Below are 22,264 nucleotides of genomic sequence, written 5' to 3' on the forward strand. Positions count from 1 at the left end.
TCAGATACTCAAGATTAGGACACATTCTCAGAATATCATCATACATACTGGAAACAAACAGTTCAACAATATAACATATGAAATACAAATCTTTATTTCTAAAAACGGAAACAATTAAGAAATATTTATATATATATTATAAACGGAGACATTAGTGTGTTGTTATAAAGTTTTTGGCATATATAGCTTGCCTGGCTGGTTTTGTATTAAGATCTTACAACAGAAAACACATCTGCTGCATCGTCTAATTACATTCACACTTGTTAGTGATGTTTCTGGACCAAAAACAACTCTTTACCATGCAATACTTCCCACAATTTATGGTCCCTTTTTGTAAAAGAATCCCAATAGCTTGGCAGTCGCACATTACAGTAGAGAAATACGGTTAGTGTCTACATTGTGCTGTAAAACTTCAGTAAATACAGATTACGACACTGAAGGCAAGACACCTGTTACCATATTTGACATTCATTAATACAATATTTGCTTCACCAGTTCATTTCCTCTGATGTATTGATTCAATGGCGTGGCTATTATTATAGCTGACTAAACAAATTATAAACCAGACAGTAAATATGGATTAGAACAAAGTAAATCATATATCCTATTATTTTACTGGCAAGATGGTCCTGCCCCTCAACACGCATACATAAGCAAATGTTACCCGTTTAAAGTATATGACCAAAAATATATATATTTCTAAAATATTTTTGTCTGTGTTCATTTTGCAGCAGTAAAGAACCTAATAATGCAATGGGGTTCTCAGGACAACTTTTAAAATAATGATTATTTAAGAGATCAACTTAAACAGAGCATGAACATTGTTTGCAGAATTGTTCTATGTATCTTAAGGAAGAGAACTTTCGAAATGTTTTATTTAACAGAGAACCAGAATTTAATATTTTGCCTACAAACCTGTCTTGCTTTAAAATGTCCCTATTTATTGGTCTGCATAATGCTCTGTACATCTAGACTCTGAAACGGTTCTGACAGGTTTGCCTTTGATCATATTGAACTTTGGCTGTTATATAATATTAGGGAATGTCTATCCACCACCTTAACACCATCAAAGGTTTTACAGATCATCTATGTGTGATCTCAAACAGTCAGGTGGCCAAATATTTCCAAAGCCTTAGATGTGTTTGATGTGGCACCTTATGTTTACTTTAAGATAATGGATGCTAGTAAATGACCCATCATTACACATGACCGAGCGTCAATCGAAACTACAGGTTAGAGATTAGATATTTTCAGTTGATTGTCAACTTCATCACAGGCGTTCCCAAATACATGGAAAGGTTTATATTAAGTCATTCTCTTTCCACTGCACACAAAGTCATCAGAATCTTAGAAAAATATCATACGAAACCTTTGTATAAAAATAGCGCTCTTTTTTGCGAGATTACAATGTCCTTAGTGTCGTTAGTCCTTCGTGAAGAAGATTTGTTTCGGTAGAGATTGTAGTGTCTTTAAAGGCACTCGTGATGTGGAGTTACCATCATTGAGCACAAGCCGTACTGTCTGAGCTCACTGAGTGATGCAGTTTTCTCCCATATCCTGAGCATAGTGGTCAGAGACTGTGGTTCTCAGTTCCTCGACGTCTCGACGGAGTTGCTGAGCTTCAAGCAGCTTCTTCTGCAGGCCCTCGGGGCTCAACCAGTCCTCCCACTGCTCTCCAACTGGAGGGGGAGCAGCTGCAAACAGACAGACAGACATGGAGTCAGTCACTGCAGATAACAGCCTCAACACAGATAACACAACAAAGCTGTGTGAAAAGTAGCTCCAGCTACTGTGGTGCTTTTATGGTGTGCAAGTAGTGTGAAGCTGAAAGTTTTTTTATTTGCCCATCTACTCTTATGAGATGTCCTGTATCCATGTGTACACCTGTGCTTCAAATCACATTCATTCGCAAAGAGAAGCAGACAGAGCAAAAGCAAAAGGATGTTGTTCCGCAAGGCACGTGCAGTTTTATTTTTTACCGCTAGAGGGACAAATGTTACATTGTGTAGCTTTAACATTGACCATAATGGCTGTTTTGTTGAATTGAAAATAGATTGTTGAAAAAAAGAAACAAAAACTCATAAGCCATTGTAACGCAAATATAGAGATGAAAAAAATGGATTAATCCATTAAATATATATATTATAATGCAGGTGTATATAGTCAATTATAATAATTAGGCATTATCTGATGGGAGTCATAGTCTTCTCTATAGTATGAATACAGCAGAGGGCGCACTTACATGCAATGCCGAGCAGCATGGAGAGGTTTGGATCGTGGCCCTGAGCCCGCTGGGTGAGGACGTTGCAGAGGGAGCGGAGGTCACACAGACAGGCGGACATCTCTCCATACAGCCTCTGGGTGAGCCGGGCTCCCACGGGGAGCAAACCACAGCCACTCGGCGGCTCCTCACCCTGAAGACGCTCTTGCAGTGTCAGATTGTGTTCCATCAGCTCCTGGTTCTGCACTGAAAGCTGAAATACAAACACATGCACACCTCAATTCTCCTGTGTGCTGTGAAAACACAAAGGCAAAGAGCTGAATATGCATTATGGCCAACAACTAACCTCCTTCATAGCAGTGCGTAACTGCAGCAGACTCTCCTCTTTCTGTGCCACCTCCTCTCGCAGGGCCTGACTACTGCAGTCCTCCTGAGAGAGCTGCTCCTCCAGAGTCTAAGTCAACACACACACATTATTAAGGTTGTAAACTAAAAATTTGGCTAATATAAACTAAACTGCGACTGCTTTTGGTGCAAGATAGTTTGACTAACATTGTAAATGGACATGGGTTAGAAAATACCATCGTAAAAAAATATCAGATATTTCTAAAGAAGCCTTCTACTTTGCAGAAGGTGTTTGTAAAGATTCCTAACCTCATAGTTACCTATTGTCAGTACATAGCTGAGGACTTAATGATAGAATATGATGCCGGGCTCTTAGTGATGGGGATTTACTTAAATTACAGCTAATTACAGTCTTCAAGTTGAGATTCAAAAGACCAATTCTTTTTCAGAACCAGTTCCATTTAAAAAAAAAAAAAAAAACAGAAAGATGCTCGTTTTCCTTTAACGGTTCTTAAATATCATTTCCCACCTGCACTACCATTTCAAAGGTTTGGGGTCAGCAAGATATTTTTAAAGAAATTAATACTTTTATTCAGGACAGATGCATTAAATTGATCAAAAGTGACTGTGAAAGACGTTTATAATGTTACAAAAGATTTCTATTTAGAATAAATGTAGGTCCTTTAAAAATTCCTATCTATGAATCCTGGGGGGAAAGTCCGTTTTCACAAAAATATGAAGCAGCACAACATTGATAAGAAATGTTTCTTGAGCACCAAATCAGTATATTAGAATGATTTCTGAAGGATCATGTGACACTTAATACTAGAGTAATGGTCAAAATTCAGCTTTACCATCAAAGGAATAAATTACATTTTAAAATATATCAAAAAAGAAAACACTTATTTTGAAGAGTAATAATATTTTACAACATTACGGTTTTTACTGTATTGTTTTATCAAATAAGTTAAGCAGGGTGAGCAAAAGGGTCTTCTTTCAAAAACATTAAGAAATCCTAGTACCAACCCCAAACTTTTGAGTGGTAGTGTATGCAGACAGAACGCTGTAATAAAATACTCTGAACAGCGTTTCTTGAACCAGTAATCAGCAGCAGTGCCAATTATGCACCTGTTAAACAAAATAAAACTTTACCCTTATCTGTGATCCAAGCTGCTCCATTATCCGGAGTTGTTTTTCAATGACCTAAAAAGAAAAATATGTACAGAACATACATTCACATTAATCAACAGATTCAGCAATAATAATAAACCTCTTTTCGGTGTTACTGCAGTTGTATAACAAGTCCTTTAAGAAACTAATGTGAATGAACCTTTTTGAGTCGCTGCTGCTCATCTTTCAAGGAAGTGTTTTCTTCTCGTAGCTTCTCTATGTCAAGAGAGGGCAATCTCACTCCATCCTCAAGGCTCTCCTGCACTCTGTTCTGGAGACTAAAACCACAAGCAAATCAAACAATATTAGACATTAGCATAGCAATGCTCCAAATCCTTATCAGCAGACTCCTGGTTTTGAAACATCCATAGTGTCTTTTGTGCATGGTTGAATGGGTTTGCATGCTTTTTCCTACCTGGTGACTGTTGCAAGTAGTTCTCTCTCCTTGCATCTCTGTTCTTCCAGTTGGGTCTCTTTGTTGCGCACAGCACTGCATGCCCCCTCCAGTTGGACTTCTAGATCTCTGACGGTGTCCTGCAACTGAACTGCCCTCTCCTCTACCTCCTCGAGCTGCAACACAACATTCATAACTGCACTATAACCAACTGAGAACAGTTGCTCAAAATAGTGGTCAACCGATATGGGTTCTCCAATAGCCGATGCCAATACCAATATCTAAAGAGTCAGGTGATACATGAGCAATATAATATATAACAAATACACTACCATTCAAAAGTTTGGGGTCTGTATGAATTTATGTTTTGTTGAAAGTTGACTTATGCTCACTAATTTATTTGATCAAAAATAAAGTAAAAAAATAATAATGTGAAATATTGCAATTTAGAATAACAGTTTTCTATTTAAAATATCATTATTCCTGTGATCGCAAAGCTGAATTTACATCATCATTACTCCAGTGATAATTTTTTGCAGGATTATTTGATTAAGAATTTCAAAAGAAAAGCATTTATTTGAAATAAATTAGAAAAATTTAACATTATAAATGTCTTTACTGTCAAAAAAAAAAAAAAATTATATATATATAAAACAGACCCCAAACCTTTGAATGGTATTGTAAAAAAGAAAGTACGATACCAAATGACCTGACCTCTACAAGTTCTATGTGAGATTCTGAAACTGGATGATACTCACTAAAATCATCTAATCCAAACAACAGATTAATTTATTTGTTCTATTTATTTGAGCCAGCAAGGTAAGGAGGATGTTATTTTTAGATAAAGAATACAATAGGACCAGATGTGTGATTATAGGTGCAGTGGATGCTATAATGGTGTCTGGCAATAAAACACAAGAGAAGCATCTCAAGCGGAGCATTGTGAGCAATTGTTCTGAGACCACAGGAAAAAAAAAGGCTTTTGTTTGGTTGGCTGACCATCAGAGAGAGCAGTACCTTTTTGTGCTGGGCCTGGTAGTCTTCCATGGTCGGGAGGTCAGCCAGATATCGCTCGAGCGTCTCAATCCGCTGCTGTTTTTCTCTGTTCTGCTCCGACTCCTTCTGGCACTTCTTTTTCAAGCTGTTGATGTGCTTGTCCCGACTGCGGATCTGTGTAGTACAGAGCAACAACACGATGTAAAATCAAACATGAGATTCAGGGTCATATGTGGTAGGCCACATGAAGCTTGGATATGCTCACCCTCTCCTCTTGTTTCTTTAACTCCTCTACATGTTTTTCACTGCTCTCTTTCAAGACCTCGTTCAGACGTTGCGTTTCTGCTTCCACTGCGCCCAGTCTCCGGTCTGCGTCTAGCTTCTCCTTGGTGAAGCAGTCGTTGCGCTCTGCAAACTGGGCTCGCAAAAAGGCATTTTCCCGCTGGGCTTCCTATCACACACACAGAAAGAAGACTGACGATTCACAGATGTTTCGATATAAAGTGCGGAAAAGGCTATGTATGTGCATGCATGTGTGCTAACCTGTAGTCTCAACAGACACACATCGGTGTAAGGGGCTCCACGTCCCATGAGGGCACTGTGCACCTGCAGCTCACTCTCTCTGAGACGCTGTTCCAGTTGAGACATTTGCTGCTTCTGCCTGCAATGCACAAGTTATACGTTTAGCATATGTTAATGTTCACAATCTTTGTAGGACATAAGACACTACTGAAAACTTGGCATTACCTTTCAATGGTAAGTTCTTTCTCTTTCAGCAAGTTCTCATTGGCTTTAATGATAGCATCCCACTTGCTGTTCTCCGTGTGAGGACTTGCTGGATACAGAGATGCATACTGTCCACTTCCTCCAGTCATTAACTGCAATAAAAATAAATAAATAAAATAGTAAGTTAAGCAGGAACTCTTATTTAAAACAGGCATAAAAACACAGTAAGCCCTAGACTGATACCTATGTTAACTTTAAAGTAAACATACTATATATACACTATAGTATCCAAATGACACTGAATATTAAACAAAAAGAAAAATATAGGGCTAAACTTCCAGTCAATCAAAAGAAGGTGGAACAATTTGTTGGACCATTACAAACTCATGCAGTGAAGAAAATGTCTATTCAAAACACTTTTGTTAACTGAAATGAAGCTGGAATAAAATATCAATATTAGGTTAAAACTTATCATGCCTTAACTAACTGAAATAAATAAAGTACTAAAATTATTAGACACAAAAATAAAATTAAAAACAAAAGAAACATTTAAAACAATTACTAATTAAAAATAAAAATCTATAAATAATAGCCAATTCAAAATATGAATAAATACTAACATACAAATAATATTAAAATAACATTTACTGACTAATGAAAGATTATTGGAACTGCAAGCAATGAAGAATTATAATTCACAATAAGACTCGGAACACGTGTTGAATTAAACAGTTAATTTCTTGCTGACTTTAAATAGATGATTCACAATTACATAACGGTTTCCTTTTCCTTTCATGTATGCAGCAAGACACAAGCTGAACACTTGCCTGCATTTGTTCCACCTGAAGCCGCAGACTCTCCAGTTTCTGCTTCTGCTGCTGCCAGCTGGCCAGCTCACAACAGCGTTCCTGCAGTAACGGATCATAAGCTCCTGTGTTGGACTGGTCCCTCAGGAAAGCCTGAGTCTGCAGGCCCTGAGGTACGGAGAACATCCTGCCAGAGGCACCAGACACTGGATAAATGTTCCTTTGGCTGTATGGATCTACAGGACAAGCGAGACCTGCCCTAGCCTCCGGTAGAACTTTATAAGTCTGTTCTAGCAAGCCTGTATTGTCCCCAAGCCCGGTCAATTGCAGCTGCTGCCGTACATCAGGGCAAAGGCCCCCGAGCAGAGCCGACTGATTAAGCGTTGGCTCCATGGCAGGTACATCAAACTTCTGGGCTTCATCCAGCCGCGTCTGATCTCCAGAGGGGAAGAGCGAGTGGTCGAGACCGTTTACTAGGCTGAGATATCGGCTCAGGCAATCAGGCTTGACCGCATTCAACTCAAAATTTCCATCGTGCTGAGCTTCCAGGTTGGGGGAGGATGCAGATTTGGGGAGGGATGACTTAGAGCTGGAAGAGCTGGAGGACGCCCGGGTTTCTTCAGAAACGTGTGGCTTGATCTTAGAGGCCAGAGTTCCGGCCGTGGAAGGCATGACATGGGCGGTGGGGATGGGGATCTGACTGCGGATGGGCTGGAAGGATGGACTGCTGCCAGTGCTGCAGATGTCTAGAACAGACAATGGAGGGAGTCAGGGAGACATAAAAGGAATGAAATTTCAAATTTCAATGAAATTTAATTATGCAGTAGTTATAATCACTTTTGGAGCATAGACCTGAAAATGAAATTTCCAACTTAAACTGTAATAAATCTTGAATGCTTAAGTTTGGTCAAGAAGACACTTGGCAGATTGCTGAAGTGAAAAAAAGTTTATTGTTATGAGAGAGAAAAAAAATTTGATTTAAATTTTTTTTATGAAATATATTTTTTTCAAAACATAATTTACTCTACAACTGCAAGAAACTCTAAAACCGCTTTCAGTAATATTTTGTTTTGGCGCAGTACCAAACGTTTCCACCAGTCATCTCCAATGCAGTAATTTTGGACTGTGAGGATATATGTGTGATTCTTCTTCATGACTATTTAACCTTATCAAATTATGTCCATGATTTAATTTGTGTTCACATAGCAAGTGCCAAAACACAGTTTTGTCCCCATTCCGATGAAGTAAAAAAAAAAGTAAAATATTTTGGTCAAAAATGGCACTGTAATGGCATATTTTCAATGTTTATTTTCTAATAACTGTTTGTTATTCACTGATAGACATTGTTTCACACATCAAATTAGAGAAAGCTTAAAGTCAGTAATATTTGAGCTGTATATCAAGTTATACCATGGCAAAATAAATGTAAAGGAAGTTAAAAATCAATTAAAATAAAATAGTAAATAAAATTATATAAGAAAATAAAAGACAGCTCTTCCATTTTGCCCCACAGTTAAATCTTACATCCTTAACAAATTATATAGACATCATATAACAGCAAAAAATTATATTGCTAAATTAGCCAATCTTTCTATTTTGGCAAAAAATAAATTAATGCTAGCTAGTTGACATCTAACAAACAACAAAGGTACTCACCGTGCTAGCAGTAAAAGCGATACCAAAACATGATAACATTTTCATACACTGCAGGACAGTAAGGCATAAAAAAACACTCCTCCAAGTGCATCTTCAGTAAGTGATTTAGACAAACTACTGATCTTAAAACACGCCCACTCCGTCTGCCAGAACTCGTCCTTCAAAAAATGGCATTCAAGCTCAGGCGAGGTGAGTGTACCTGGTATGAGAGTGTGTTCTCTCTCCTACAACTGTGTTAGTTCAGGAGAGCACACACACAGAAAGGTTAGCGGTATTTATAGAGCACTCTCATGTTACGCTGTGAGGTGTCTATGTGTGGGCCTCCTGCTTTAACCATACAAGCTCACCTCACACTCATACAAGCCTAATGGTCCTTAATACTGTAATACTTCTGAAGTGCATTTAAACAAGTTCCTCAATACAACAATTAAATAAACACACACAAATCAAATGGAGATGTCAAGAGGTAGGCAGCAGTAGGAGGGTCTACCCTGCGGGTGTCTCTTTCAAACATCTGCTGTGGACAGGTTTAAACAATTCTTTGGGTCGACGAAAGATTCTTAGAGGCTTTCTTGCCATTACAAGAAACACCCAGAGCAAAACAAAGCCGTCACCATTGCAACACAGAAGCCCACAGACAGTCAACCATATATTTAGTGAAACGGCTGCCAAGAAGTTTTGTGCCACCACCGTTTTAAAAACAAATAAAAGCCGTCTTAATAATGTGTCAGAAGAATAAGTTATACTTAGTTGCTAGGTGCCACAATTGTATGAATGAAAACTCAATAGATTGAGCAGTTAATCATTACTGTTACTATGGGAACTATCTGAGAGTTGTTTCAGGATAATGACAACAAAAAAGACAGATATATGCTTTGGAGTAGCTGATACCAATATCTAAATAATAGGCTGGTCAGATAAAAACTGTATCTAATAGGACTAATGCATTTTCTTGACCTTTTCAGTTATTTATGATAACAATTTTAAAATATTTTTGATTCAGACTGATGCACTAAAAGCTTGAGGTCAGTAAGATTTTTAGTTTTTTTATGAATATTTTATTCAGCAAGGCTGCACGAAATGTAACTTAATGTAGAGACTTTTACAAGGTTACAAAAAAAAAATCAATTTTAAATAAATGCTGTTTCCTGATCAGCATCAGCATTTCCTGAAATGCAAATCAGCATCCTGAATAAAAATGTATCAAAGTTTCCACAAATTAATCTTAAGCAGCACTACTGTTTTCAACATTGACAATAATTTTAAAAAAAGAAAAGAAATTAAGCACCAAATCGCCATTACTATTTTTACTGTATCTCTTTGACCAAATAAATGCAGCCTTGGTGAGCATAACACATTTCTTCAAAAAACAGTGTCTATAACTTCTATAGAAAATTCCACGACTTTACCAGACATGGAAAGAAAACATTTTAAATGTCTCTGATATTCCCAGGTTTCCCTATGAATGTAATGGATAAAATGTCCCTGGATAAAATGATAAATTACAGCAAGTGAGTCAAGATGTTATAAAAACTTCTGTTAATCGGGCATGGTTATGACAATAATCAGCCTAACTGATATGTCCGTCTATCACTAAAAATAAACAATCACACCAGGCCAAACAACAGCGACAAACACCAGCTCTTCGGTACAGCTAATCTTTGTGTATTACATGCTTAACAAGGCAGAGAGAAAGAAACAAGACCAGGATCAGAGTTTCCATTCGGCCCTCCAGGTCAGGCCCTCCTAATGAGACCCCCCATCAGTGGAAGAGCAACACCGCCGGGAGGAATCTATGGTATGGAATATCATATCCTCCTCCAAATCTCATAGGAGCTCCAGAACTCTGAGCACATCTCCATGACTAAGAATATTACAGCTTAGTCTAAAAACAGCCAGCAGGATGTTAATGTCTTTTGTAAATTAAAAACGGTTCTCTTTAAAACCACTGATTGTTTGGTGGAATTTTAAAAAAAAAGAAGACGACATAAATTAATTAAATTGTACCTATGATGTCTGAAGATTATTATATGAATTATTAAGGTGACAAAAGGGGCAGTCACACTAGATTTTGTGTTCCATTTACTTCTATTCTTGTACATGGGTACACAAGCATTGTTCAATGACTGGAAATCTAATTTAAAAAATTCAATTACATGACGAATGTTAAGATTAAGGGGCTGATGAGGACTTGCTCACATGAAATTGGGTCTATTACACAACAGGCAAGCCAATGAACATGACAATATCTGAACACCCGCAGAGTTCTCACCTTCAGTGTGGTCAGAGGTACCCAGTCCCGTGTCCCCACTGTCCGCCGTGCTGGGCCGCCATCCAAACCGGCTCTGGAACTTCTCAGACACAGCAGGTGTCAGCCATTCTGTGTCAGAGTGTCCTGCTGGAGCAGAAAATAAACACACTATGTGACAATCTATTATGGTTATAAGGTACATGACATAACATAAAAGGATAGTTCACGCAAAAATGTAAATTCTGTCATTAATTACTCGCCCTCATGTCGTTCCAAACCCGTAAGACTTTCGTTCATATTCAGAACACAAATTATATTTTCAATTAAATCATCTGAGAGATTTCTGTCCCTCCACGGGCAGCTAGGCTACGTACTGTAACTGAAACTTTGACAAAGTTCATAAAGAGATCGTAAAACTAATCCCTATGAATTAAGTCGACATTTTCTTTAGAGACATGATAGCTTTATATGATGAGAACAGACTTAATTTAGGCTTTTATTCACATTTAAACACTGATCATCAAACATTAAAGGATAATTCCGGTATTTAACACCTTGAGTCTATATTGTAGTTTGTTTTGGATGAACAAGAGTGGTGGACAACATTTTTTTGACAATGGTTCCTCTCTCGAGTTTTTGACTATAAAAGAATTGGCCATGGACCCATTTAACATTGGAGTCAATGGGCATGTCCGAAAATGTCATTAAAACAACCTTTAACATTAGTTTTCAAAACTGTGCAACTCACCGAGTGATTAGTGATGTTAGTTGATGTTCCAGAAACAAAAAGTGTTGCGAAATACAGTTTCTGTCGTGTTTTATTCGTCATTTTGTAAAATCCCATTGAATTCTGTTGAAGGACTGAGTGCTCGTTAATATAAATGCGCTACCGGAAACGGAAAGGGGGCTGTTTACATTTGGTCGATGTAGTCTTTTTGCTCGCTTCCGTTTCTCATAAGGCTAGCGAGCAGAGCAACTGTGCTCCGGGAGAGTAAGCGAAATAAACAAACAAAACCTTGAAAATATTGAAAGACGTGACCACTGACCAGTGCAATATGAAGTTGAACTCGACTGTGACCGTGAGTGTCCCGCGAGACATAAACATCGGTTATCGCCATCAAGTGGTCGGGAGTGCGCTAACGCTTCAGATTCAAATATTGAGCGGAAGTTACACGGTTGTGAAGTGTCCGAAAAAATTGTTCCACTATAGCAAAATAAACGGATTGGAATCATATATTGCGTTCTCATTGGTTCTCGCACATCAAGCGAACATGCTTGAGCTTCTGTTTACCACAACTGATGTGGGAGCCATATAAAGAGATTGTGACTCTTCCGAAAGGACTAAACCGCTTTATGATCCCTTTATGAACTTTTTAAAAGTCAAAGTAGTAGTTGTGCAGCTGTCAATGGAGGGACAGAAAGCTCTCAGATTTGATCAAAAAGATCTTGATTTGTGTTTCGAAGATGAATGAAAGTCTTACGGGTTTGGAACGTCATGAGGGCGAGTAATTATTTACATTTTTGGGTGAACTATCCCTTTAAGTTCATACCTGGATCTGTACCTGTGATTTTGGGGTTCTGGTATTTCTGTGAAGTGGTCATTCCTGTGGCAGTCACCTGTGGACCGAATATATCAGTGAATTTAAAGACAAAAAAAAAAAAAAAGGGTCAAACACACACAAAACAGTTTTGTGGGCCAGGGACGGAGGATACATTTAATCTAAAAACAAAGTAAATAATTTCACTGTGTAATATTATTATTATTCTAATATAATTATATAATATAATAATATTAATAGAATATATTTTGATAGTAGTGGTTTTCCAGAACTACTGTTTATTTACATATACATTTAAAAAGTAAATGTATCGTCATTCAAAATCATTCGTTTATTGAACTCTTTAAAAATATATTTTTTGCAAAAACAAAGCAGAAAATATTTTCCAAAGCTTAGAACTGGAATAGTTGTCAAAGTTAACTACATTATATTCATGCCATTTTTAAGCTACATGTGCCTTCATTTCTTAATTTACAGAGAACATCCCTAAAGTTCAATAACACGTTATAGCACAACCAAAAAGCCAACAGAGAACTTGGTTAAATGTTATCAACAGTCCCAGGTTATTAGGGCATTAAACGCATTTAAATGTTCTTAATAACTTTGAAAACCACCTCTCCATATGTTGCAACTTCAAACAGGGACATTCACACATCGCACAGATAACCAAGTTAGCTAACGTAAAGAGTTTAAAAGGTCGGTAAAAAGTAAACAACTCCACGTACCTTAACTCACGGGCTGAAAGGGTCCTTACTAAAGTTAACAATGACGCGAACACAGCCCAGTGGGACAATAATAAGCTTCATCACATGAGACACGCTGATTGGATGCTAATGTCAACAACAAGGACACAAAGCAGTCAAACTAAAAGCGGCCTCGAGCTTCAAATACCCGCCGACCGTGGAGCCACTGAAACTCGCGACTCTTTTTTCAACCGTTATTCTACTTCTTCCTCTGCGTTTGGCTCGCGTGCCAGGCTGAGACCACAAGCGCCCCCTGTCGCTTTCTTCGTGAGCTGCAGGTGCACAAAACAGACACATCTGCTTTTATTTATTTATTTGTTGTTGATTCGTGTTATTCGCGAGACAACAATGCCATATTAAAATATTAGATTCCATTTAAAGAAGGGGTTCCAACTAACAATACGCCATATTTTGGGGGCCCTGGCATAAAATTTTTTGGGAAAACCCTGCTCTGGGGTACACATAGCTTACCCCTAGTTGGAAAACACAGTAAGTAAACTCAATTGCACTCCAGCCCAATAAGGGGAGCTTGTCTGCAAGTCAGTTCATGCACCTTCACTGAACAGAAGCAGCAATAGCAGCAGTAACGTTAATCGGTGGCACGCTGGGGGCAAACTGGCAAAGCAACGTTTATTCCCGTGTAATTATCTCAAAGTATTGATTTTGTGAATGATTGCACGCCGGTGCCCGAACAATAGATTGCAATGGCACCGGGCTGGCAAGAGATCGCTTCACAGCATGTGGAGCAGATAACGGGATATGTCAGAGAAACCCTGTCGACCGGCCTCGTCTATCTGAAGTCTGAGCTGGGAATAGACTTGGGCTTGAATCCTGATCTGTGCGCTCCATGGCTGCTCCTTTTAACAGCTTGGGTCGGACTTGTTTTCTTGGTAATCTTTTGGGTCTCGGTCTGTCGTGGTTTCTCTAAAAGGCTTACAGGGACCGAGACCGAAGACGCCGCCGAAAACACCGGTCCAGGGCAGCCGGTGAAGAAAGCAGATGAGCCCAAGAGAAGGAACAGAAAGAAGAATGCAGAAAAGGTTTGCTTCGTTTAGAGGGGGGGTTACTGACTCGTTTATTTTGAATCGGTACCGAAAAGATTCGTCAGATTCGTTTAGTGCAGGTTGCAACGTTTACGCCTATTGGTGGAGACAAGCGAGTATTATTATGTTGTATGAACGAGTCATTGAATCATTTACTCAAACGATTCATTAGTCGTACACGATTAAAACACCAGTAACTGACATCAGGCATCCAAATTCTATTCAAAACAGCTTTCCAATGACATAATTTGAATAAAATCACCACACTTAATGAAAATATCAGTAGTAACTTTTACATTTATTACTATCCCCATTGTCTTTTATTTTAAAATAAATGTTTCACAGAAGGCCCAGAGAAATGGACTTGCTGTTGAACCGCAGGAAGATGCCAAAGTGCTGGACGACCAAGAACTACATGGAGTGAAGACTGACAAGGTCATAATGATGCATTGCCATTTACATTTAGGTTTAAAGGGATAGTTCAGCCAAAAATTAAAATACTGTCATGTATTTATTCTGATGTTCCTCGTGGTTTTAGGCAAAGAAGAATAAGAAAAAGCCAAAGCCTCCTGCAAAAGAGAAAAAATCTTCTGTATCTGTTGACGGCAAAGAACCTGATGAAGGTATATTTTGATTAATATAAATCCCATACTTTATAGACACAGAATTAGTTTTAAAAAAAAGTACAAAATAAGTGATTTATAAGATAAATGGTCAATTATGTATATTTTTATTTGTAAGCTTACATGCATAATGGTATTTTATTTTTATTTATATATATATACACACACACACACACACATATACGAGTGTGTATACAATACAATACAACACAACTTTATTTGTATAGCACATTTAAAATCAACTGGTATTGACCAAAGTGCCAAGAAAACAAACAATAAAAAAAATGAATATATATATATATGATTTGACAAATATATATTTTACATATTATATATTAATATAACACACTGCCCAGCCCAAAAAAAAACAAGTTGCTGTTTCGATTTAAATGGGCAAATGCTTAAAGTCAATGATTGGACCAATATTGCAGTGATTTTTATGTTTCTGGCATGTTTTATGTTTAGCAACAGTTATTCTGACCCTAATTGATGGAGTGTGTAGCTTCACTGAATATATATATATATATATATATATATATATATATATATATATAAATAAATAATAGTTTACAGAAGTTATTTGCCTAATAAATTCTTGTGGCTCAGAACTTGAATTGTATTTGCATAGTGGTTGGAACATGTTTGTCATTGTAATTGTATCTGTCAGGTACCTGGGAGACCAAGGTCAGTAACCGTGAGAAACGACAACTGAAGCGGAAGGACAAGCCTCCAGGCGATGGGTCAGGCAGCCCAGTAGCAACAGCAGATTTGATTAGTACAATGGAGCAGGTCCAAACCACCCCAGAAGAACAAGAAACCAACATCACCACCACTGATTCTACACCTCCAGTCCAAAGAGAAGTGGAGGGTATATATGATCACTGTTTATAATTTGTTATGGTACTTTACAGTTGTGAATAGATAATGGGAGAAACAAAACAATTTTTCCCCCAACATTTTAGTTGACCCACCTGAAATTGAAGCAAGTTTTGTACGAGACACTGTCATTCCTCAAGGTAATCAATCAAGCGTTAACAGATTATAATGTGAAAAATAGATAGACTTATTTGTTTGTTTATGCTTCTATTGATCATGGTAGTGCCACCATGTTGGGAGGAAGGGCTGGCTGTTAATGGTTCTGGCTTGAGTGATGTGGGCCTGCAGCTTCCTCCTCAGATGGCCAGTGTTCAGGCAGAGAGCTGGACCAGCATGACTGTCCCTACTGAGCGTCAGACCAGTGAACCCTCTGTCTGGTCCCAAGATATGGAAGGTACTGAGAAAAAAAGTTTCAGGAATCACAATTTCTTCACGAGAAGGGCATGTTTTGACTTATTATATCACTTATTGTATGTCTTATAAAATGATGGACCGGTTGAGCCTTGGTGCTCATGCAGGAGATGCATGGTGTGAATCTGACTTGAAACTTGTCAATCAAATTTATTCTATCTTAAAGGAACACACTGACTTTTTGGGACTTTAGCCTATTCAACTTATCCCCCAGAGTTAGATAAGTCCATACATACCTTTTTCATCTCCGTGCGTGCTATAAGTCTGTTTGACGCACCCACCGCTAGCCTAGCTTAGCACAAAGACTGGATGTAAATGGTTGCAGCTAGCATACTAATCCAAATAAGTGACAAAATAAAGCAAACATTTTCCTATTTACATGTTGTGACTTGTATAGTCACAGAGTGTACAAAAAACAAAGTCACATGAGACACAGACATATTTTAACCATATAAATACTGGGAACTATATTCTCTGAAGGCGAAGCACTGCTGCTTGGGCGGAGTGATAACCGCAGCACCTGAGACGCGCCGTGGTGAGGAGCAGAGAGTTCGTTCAGAGCGCGTCTCAGGTGCTGCGGTTATCACTCCGCCCAAGCAGCAGTGCTTCGCCTTCAGAGAATATAGTTCCCAGTATTTATACAGTTAAAATATGTCTGTGTCTCATTTGACTTTGTTTTTTGTACACTCTGTGACTATACAAGTCACAACATGTAAATAGGAAAATGTTTGCTTTATTTTGTCACTTATTTGGATTTAGTATGCTAGCTGCAACCATTTACATCCAGTCTTTGTGCTAAGCTAGGCTAGCGGTGGGTGCGTCAAACAGACTTATAGCACGCACGGAGATGAAAAAGGTATGTATGGACTTATCTAACTCTGGGGAATAAGTTGAATAGGCTAAAGTCCCAAAAAGTCGGAGTGTTCCTTTAATGTATTCTCTATTATCTCAGTTACACCTCTTTATGTATTATTCAGTGAGTTTTTTAAATTAATAATTAATTTAATTAATTCCTTAATACTTATGTGCAAAATGTGCAAAATAATTATATTTCAAATAAATCCTGTGCTATTGAAGTTTCCATTCAAGAATGAATCCTGAAAAAATGTATCATGGTTTCCACAAAGATATTAATCAGCACAACTGTTTTCAACATTGATAATAATAATAAGAAATGTTTTTTAAGTAGCATATCAGAATTATTTCTGAAGGATCATGTGACACTGAAGACTGGAGTAATGATGCTGATGCAATTATTTTGTGAGCATACGATACTTCTTTGTGTATACATTGAATGTAAAATGCAAGTAGATTAATTTGTTTATTTTTTATTCTTAATACAGGCTCATGGACCATTGTTTCATTCAGTGGATTGACTGCTGGTAATTACAAACTTATGAAATAAATGCGTAACTAAACTAAACTGTAGCTCTGCTCATATTCAGCCAGGAGCTGTTTCTCTGTACCACTTAATCATGTACAGTATCTCCAGTTTCACCATGATCTGTCGCATATAAAAATAACTACATCCAAAAAAAATTCAAAACATGTGTTTACTCTGTTTACAGTACCTGACCTGAGTTGGTGTGCTCAGCCTCCTGTACCAGTGGATGACGAGTGGTCTGGAATAAGTAAGAATCTATACATGGCCAGAACCTGCTTTCATTCACATAGACGGAGTCACAGACTTACTGAGAGTTGCTGTTGTGTTCCTAAGAAAGCACATCTGCAGATCCATCGTGTGATTGGAACGCTCCATCGGAGGAGTGGGGGAACTATGTTGAGCAACAGCCCGTGAACACACTACCGCTGGAGCCGCCAGTCCCAGAAGTGGCACAGGTCAGTCCTGGAAGTGGCACAGGTCAGTTCGTTGTGCAGCTGTAGGCCTGTGGAAACAAACTTAATTTTGACCTCTCTCAATTAATAACGAGAAGGAATCGAAGTTTCTGATCTGGGTTTTGATCAGAATCTGTTTCTACATTTTAGAAATATTGATGGTGATGAGAGCGAGAAAGACTGCTATTGCAAATAGACATCTTTCCACACTAGTACAAACAAACATAGTTTTATTACAAACTGCAGGGGGGGTTGTGACTTGATAAAGCTAATAATTATATCACAAAAAAATTAATAATTTACCTGCATGTCATGTGAACATAAATTGATATCAAAGGACATGCGAATGGGTTGAAATATTAAATTGAAATCTGAGGGGGTAATAGAAAATATTTTAGATCAGAGGAAAAAATTGACGAAAAAATAGGGAATCCTTGGTTACTGATGTAAAGAACAAATGACTCCGAGTCGCTTCTTTTAATGAATCAGTCAAAATGACTCACAAATTAATCTCTATAATTCCGACTTCAAATAAATGCATTAAAGATAAACAGTTGAGTAATCAATTACAATAAAGTTCCATTAGTTAACACAAACTAACGATGTAAAATACTTCTAAAGCATTTAGATTTCAGCATTTACTAATATATTATTAAAATCTAACTTGATCAAGGAACAGTTTTTAACAAAAAAAAGTAAATACTGGGTAACACTTTACAATAAGGTTCATTAGTTAACATTAGTTAATGTATTAACTAACATGATCTAACAATGAGCAATACATTTGTTGTAGTATTTATTCATCTTTGTTAATGTTATTTAATACAAATATAGCTGTTCATTGTTTGTTCATGTTAGTTCACAATGCATTAACTAATGTTAACAAAAACAACCTTTGATTTTAATAACGTATTAATATGTATTAATAAATTAATATGAACTAAAATTAATAAATGCTGAAGAAGTATTGTTCATTCTTAGTTCATGTTAACTAAGGTAGTTAACTAATGAACCTAACAAATGTATTGCTAAAATGAACTAATGGGACTTTATTGTAAAGTGTTGCCCAGTTTTCTTGTAATAAATGGTACTTTGAAAAGGCATTGTTACTAAAATAATATGGTTAAAAAATTGTTAATAGAATCAGAATTTAAGTAAATCCTGACAATTCGCATCCCTATAACCAAGAAATTGAAACAAGGCTGAAAACTGCCTAATTTTTTTTCATTTCTCTTCATTCTACAGGAGTCTGATGACGAGAAAGATAAAGACGAAGCTGGCGCCCCTGGCAGCGTTAAAGCTAAGAAGAAGAAAAAGAAGAAGAAGAAAGTGGAAGATGCTGGACCTTCTGCTCCGGTGAGAATATTTCCAGAAATTATTGACAAAGGACTGAACTGTTACTTCAAACCTCATGCAGGAAATCTGTATCATATTCAGTCGCAGATGAAGGCAGAGAGAGACACGAGCGCTGCGACACCGGCACAGAGCATGACGGGAAACGTCTCCACTGCCACAGCAGGGGTGAGAACTCTTTGTTTTTCGACATTCATCTGGCTATTAGAAACAAAACTAGCTCCTAAAGCTGTCATCATCTTCACAGCCACCGTCAGCTCCAGTACAGACGCAACAGAGAACGGGTGGACCCGAGCCGACTGACAAATCCACTCCTGTACCAACACAAAGTACGTTCAACCACCATATAAAAGCGTTTAAGTTTAAAGTGCCCCAATTGTGCTATTTTTAAGGTTCCTAATTTTGTTTTGAAAGGTCTCCTACAATAGGTTTACATGCATCCAAGGTCAAAAAACATTTTAGTTTTCTTATAATATACATAGTAGAATCACCTGTTTTGTTATTGTCTGAAACGGTTTAACAAAGGATTCAGGCTCTCTAAGCCCCTCATTTTCAAGAGCCTGCTCTGCTCTGATTGGTCAGATGGCCCAGTCTGTTGTGATTGGTCTACCGATTACAGCACATGTCGGAAACGGAACGCTCATTACCATATCTGAATTTCCTCTCTGGAGCCTTCAAACAGTAATAATGGTGGCAGTTTTATCATATAGAGACAGAGCGTAACGCGTCATAATCTGAAGACCACGCCCACCAGGGGGAAAACAATCCAACCGTTTCCATTGACTTTGCATTGCGAGAGGCTGCCTCCTTGTCATTTCTTGCTTCTAACAAAAGACAGAAAAATGCCTAAAAGCTGCTGTGTGACGAGGTGTACAGCAAACAAGCTAAAAAACCCAGAAATTCGTTTTTATAAGCTGTCGACCCCCAAAAATAGCTTTTAAGGACTTAAAAGTGGATACAGGCTGGAACGAATGGGTAAATTGTGGGATCCTGACACTCAGTATGCACAAAAAATACAGTTACGTGTGCAGTAAGTTAAACATTTGGTCACTGGTGAGTCAAATACCCAAATGTCAGTTTTATATATTATATTTCTGTAAGATAAGCTAACCTGTGTTGCCGATTACGTTCTCCTCCAGCGGGCGTACGTTAGTTCTCAGAGTAATTAGACACGTTACGCTCTGTCTCAACTGCCTGAATCCACTTTTATGTCCTTAAACACTCGTTTTTTGGTCAATGGAGACGGTTGGATTGTTTTCCTCCCCGGTGTGGGCGTGGCCTAAATACGCTCTGTCTCTATCAATTCGAGCCCGAGTCCTCATCCTTTAGAAGTGCATGCGAAGTAAATTTGCTTTTGTTTAAAACAGCGTGTTCTCGACATGTCAAACCAAACTCTTCCAGGCCTCAGCTACAACTACAGTGTTTGAAGGCGGTTCAAAGTAGACGTTGTTGGTGGTAGCCAATGAAAACAACAGCCTGGCATTATGCAAATTAGTTACGTTGAATCATGCAGGAAGTGAGACTGGAATTACCGACGACTTTCAGGCAGTTCAGAATCGGTTCTTTCTTTCGGGAGACAATAACTCCATTTATCATCCATTTTTACATTCACAAACAGCTATATTACACACAACATGAAAAGCAATTTCCAAAAAAAGCACTTTAAAGGTTTGCAAAACACTATCTCTTCTCCACCAGAAAAAACAGATGACACCCGGGAGTCCCCGAAACCACCAGTCAAAAAGAAGAAGGCTAGAAGAGAGACATGAAGAGTACGGAAGAGATGACGACATATGCAATCTTGGGGTTGTACAGAATTTCATACTTCCTGAGTGACTCGTTTTTTTGATACCCTTAATCCACTGTGTTGTGAATCCCATCCTAGTGTCCACATCCCATTAGGTATATCTAGACAATGTACTGTAACGTTACCCGTCACATGAAGGGATGCTTCAGATTAGTTTCTTTTTTTTAATGTTAATTGCTAATTATACAGTCAATTTGAAATGATTTGTATTTGCAGCAAAATGTTTTTGTAAGAAGATCCTGGTGATCCTCATGAAGCATTAGGGACGAATCAAGAACACTTAAGATTACGCACAGAAACCTATAGATCATTGAGCTGTTACATGAGAGCGTTGTCTCATCTTTCATTCATGAAACACTAAGGCGGATTAGAGTGCACTAATTTAGCCGCGCTGGTTTGTTTTTCTGTCGTTAGGAGGAAAAGCAAGAAATCAAGCCATATGTGAAAACCGTACCGAACTCTGAGAGACTTCCTGCTGGTGAGCACGAGTAGATGATGCTATTATCAGACAAACAACTTCTTACTGTACGCTTTGGTAAAGTAGTAGTGACGTCGGCCGGGTTTTGTGTGATCAATGTTACACCAGTACAGTACAGCAGTGTCAGGAAAATTTTAATGCCTTAACTTGTGTTGTGCAAGATGCCAGCAACGATCTGTCAGCTGCATGCGGTTTCCTCTTTCGTATTTATTGATTAAATTAATCGTTAATCGAGTAATACAGATTAAAGAGTTTCTTTGCACAGCTGTGTTAATGTCTGATTATTCGGTTTTAAATGTTGTCATTTTCACTCAAATTAAAATTGTCATCCCAAACTTCTATGAAACACACAAGATGTTTTGAAAGATGGGTTCCAGAGACTCCGGTGTTGTATTGTGCACCACTGACTTCAACTGTATGGACAAAAACAATAAAAACATTCTTTAAAATATGGATAACTTTACTTTAAGGTCTCATTTGTTAATTTAAGTCAATACGTTAGCTTACATGCTCTAACTATGAGCAATATATTTTACAGCACTTATTCATCTTTGTAAATGTTCGTTAATAATGAAACATTGTGACGATTGAGATGTGGCTGTTACAATTAAAAAAATAAATGTGAGGCAGCTGGGTTTAAGCGGACAATGATTTGAGAATCCCGCATATGTCAGCAGAGTAGATTCATCTTCGATTTGTTTAAATATTGACAAAAGTGAATGATTTACAAAATAGACTGAATTTTGTATTTAATACTGAGTTTATGAAGAATGAATGCTGTAGTATTGTTTGCTAGTTTTTGTTCATGTTAAAATAAATGGTAAAACTTTACAACACGGTTCAATATGTTTATAGTGGTCAACCAATAAGGGTTTTTTAATGACCAATGATATGTTAAGTGGCATATATATTACTGATATATTGCTTATACATAATACAATTCAATGATAGTCAATCAGAATGAGCTTTA

General features: G+C 37.7%; 2 protein-coding genes across 7 annotated transcripts; one reads left to right on the plus strand and one right to left on the minus strand.

Moving 5' to 3' along the window:
- Positions 1-71: 71 nt before the first annotated feature.
- cep85 (centrosomal protein 85) lies at positions 72-13,098 on the minus strand. Of its 3 annotated transcripts, none has more exons than XM_079625005.1 (14): positions 12,850-13,098; positions 12,128-12,182; positions 10,587-10,712; positions 6,680-7,404; positions 5,874-6,004; positions 5,670-5,787; positions 5,392-5,577; positions 5,148-5,300; positions 4,152-4,306; positions 3,897-4,014; positions 3,719-3,769; positions 2,568-2,675; positions 2,243-2,474; positions 72-1,694 (listed from the first exon to the last, which is right to left on the minus strand). In XM_079625005.1, the coding sequence occupies exons 2-14, from the start codon at positions 12,165-12,167 to the stop codon at positions 1,528-1,530; spliced, it is 2,310 nt and encodes a 769-aa protein (XP_079481131.1). In that variant the 5' UTR covers positions 12,168-12,182; positions 12,850-13,098; the 3' UTR covers positions 72-1,527. The 3 variants fall into 3 exon arrangements, with proteins under 3 accessions (XP_079481131.1, XP_079481132.1, XP_079481133.1); XM_079625006.1 differs by having other exon boundaries at positions 10,587-10,709; positions 12,850-13,026; XM_079625007.1 differs by lacking the exons at positions 10,587-10,712; positions 12,128-12,182; positions 12,850-13,098 and adding an exon at positions 8,315-8,546.
- A 238-nt stretch (positions 13,099-13,336) lies between these two features.
- mtdhb (metadherin b) lies at positions 13,337-21,769 on the plus strand. 4 transcript variants are annotated; one of them, XM_079626189.1, is made up of 14 exons: positions 13,337-13,907; positions 14,256-14,345; positions 14,449-14,533; positions 15,201-15,401; positions 15,496-15,549; positions 15,633-15,803; positions 17,164-17,202; positions 17,389-17,451; positions 17,538-17,659; positions 18,902-19,012; positions 19,094-19,177; positions 19,257-19,338; positions 20,708-20,815; positions 21,231-21,748. In XM_079626189.1, the coding sequence occupies exons 1-13, from the start codon at positions 13,572-13,574 to the stop codon at positions 20,776-20,778; spliced, it is 1,509 nt and encodes a 502-aa protein (XP_079482315.1). In that variant the 5' UTR covers positions 13,337-13,571; the 3' UTR covers positions 20,779-20,815; positions 21,231-21,748. The 4 variants fall into 4 exon arrangements, with proteins under 4 accessions (XP_079482315.1, XP_079482314.1, XP_079482317.1 ...); XM_079626188.1 differs by having other exon boundaries at positions 20,708-21,769; XM_079626191.1 differs by lacking the exon at positions 17,164-17,202 and having other exon boundaries at positions 13,375-13,907; positions 21,231-21,559.
- Positions 21,770-22,264: the final 495 nt, after the last annotated feature.

This window comes from Phoxinus phoxinus (genome assembly GCF_949152265.1).
Source record: "Phoxinus phoxinus genome assembly, chromosome: 10".
Classification (NCBI taxonomy): domain Eukaryota; kingdom Metazoa; phylum Chordata; class Actinopteri; order Cypriniformes; family Leuciscidae; genus Phoxinus; species Phoxinus phoxinus.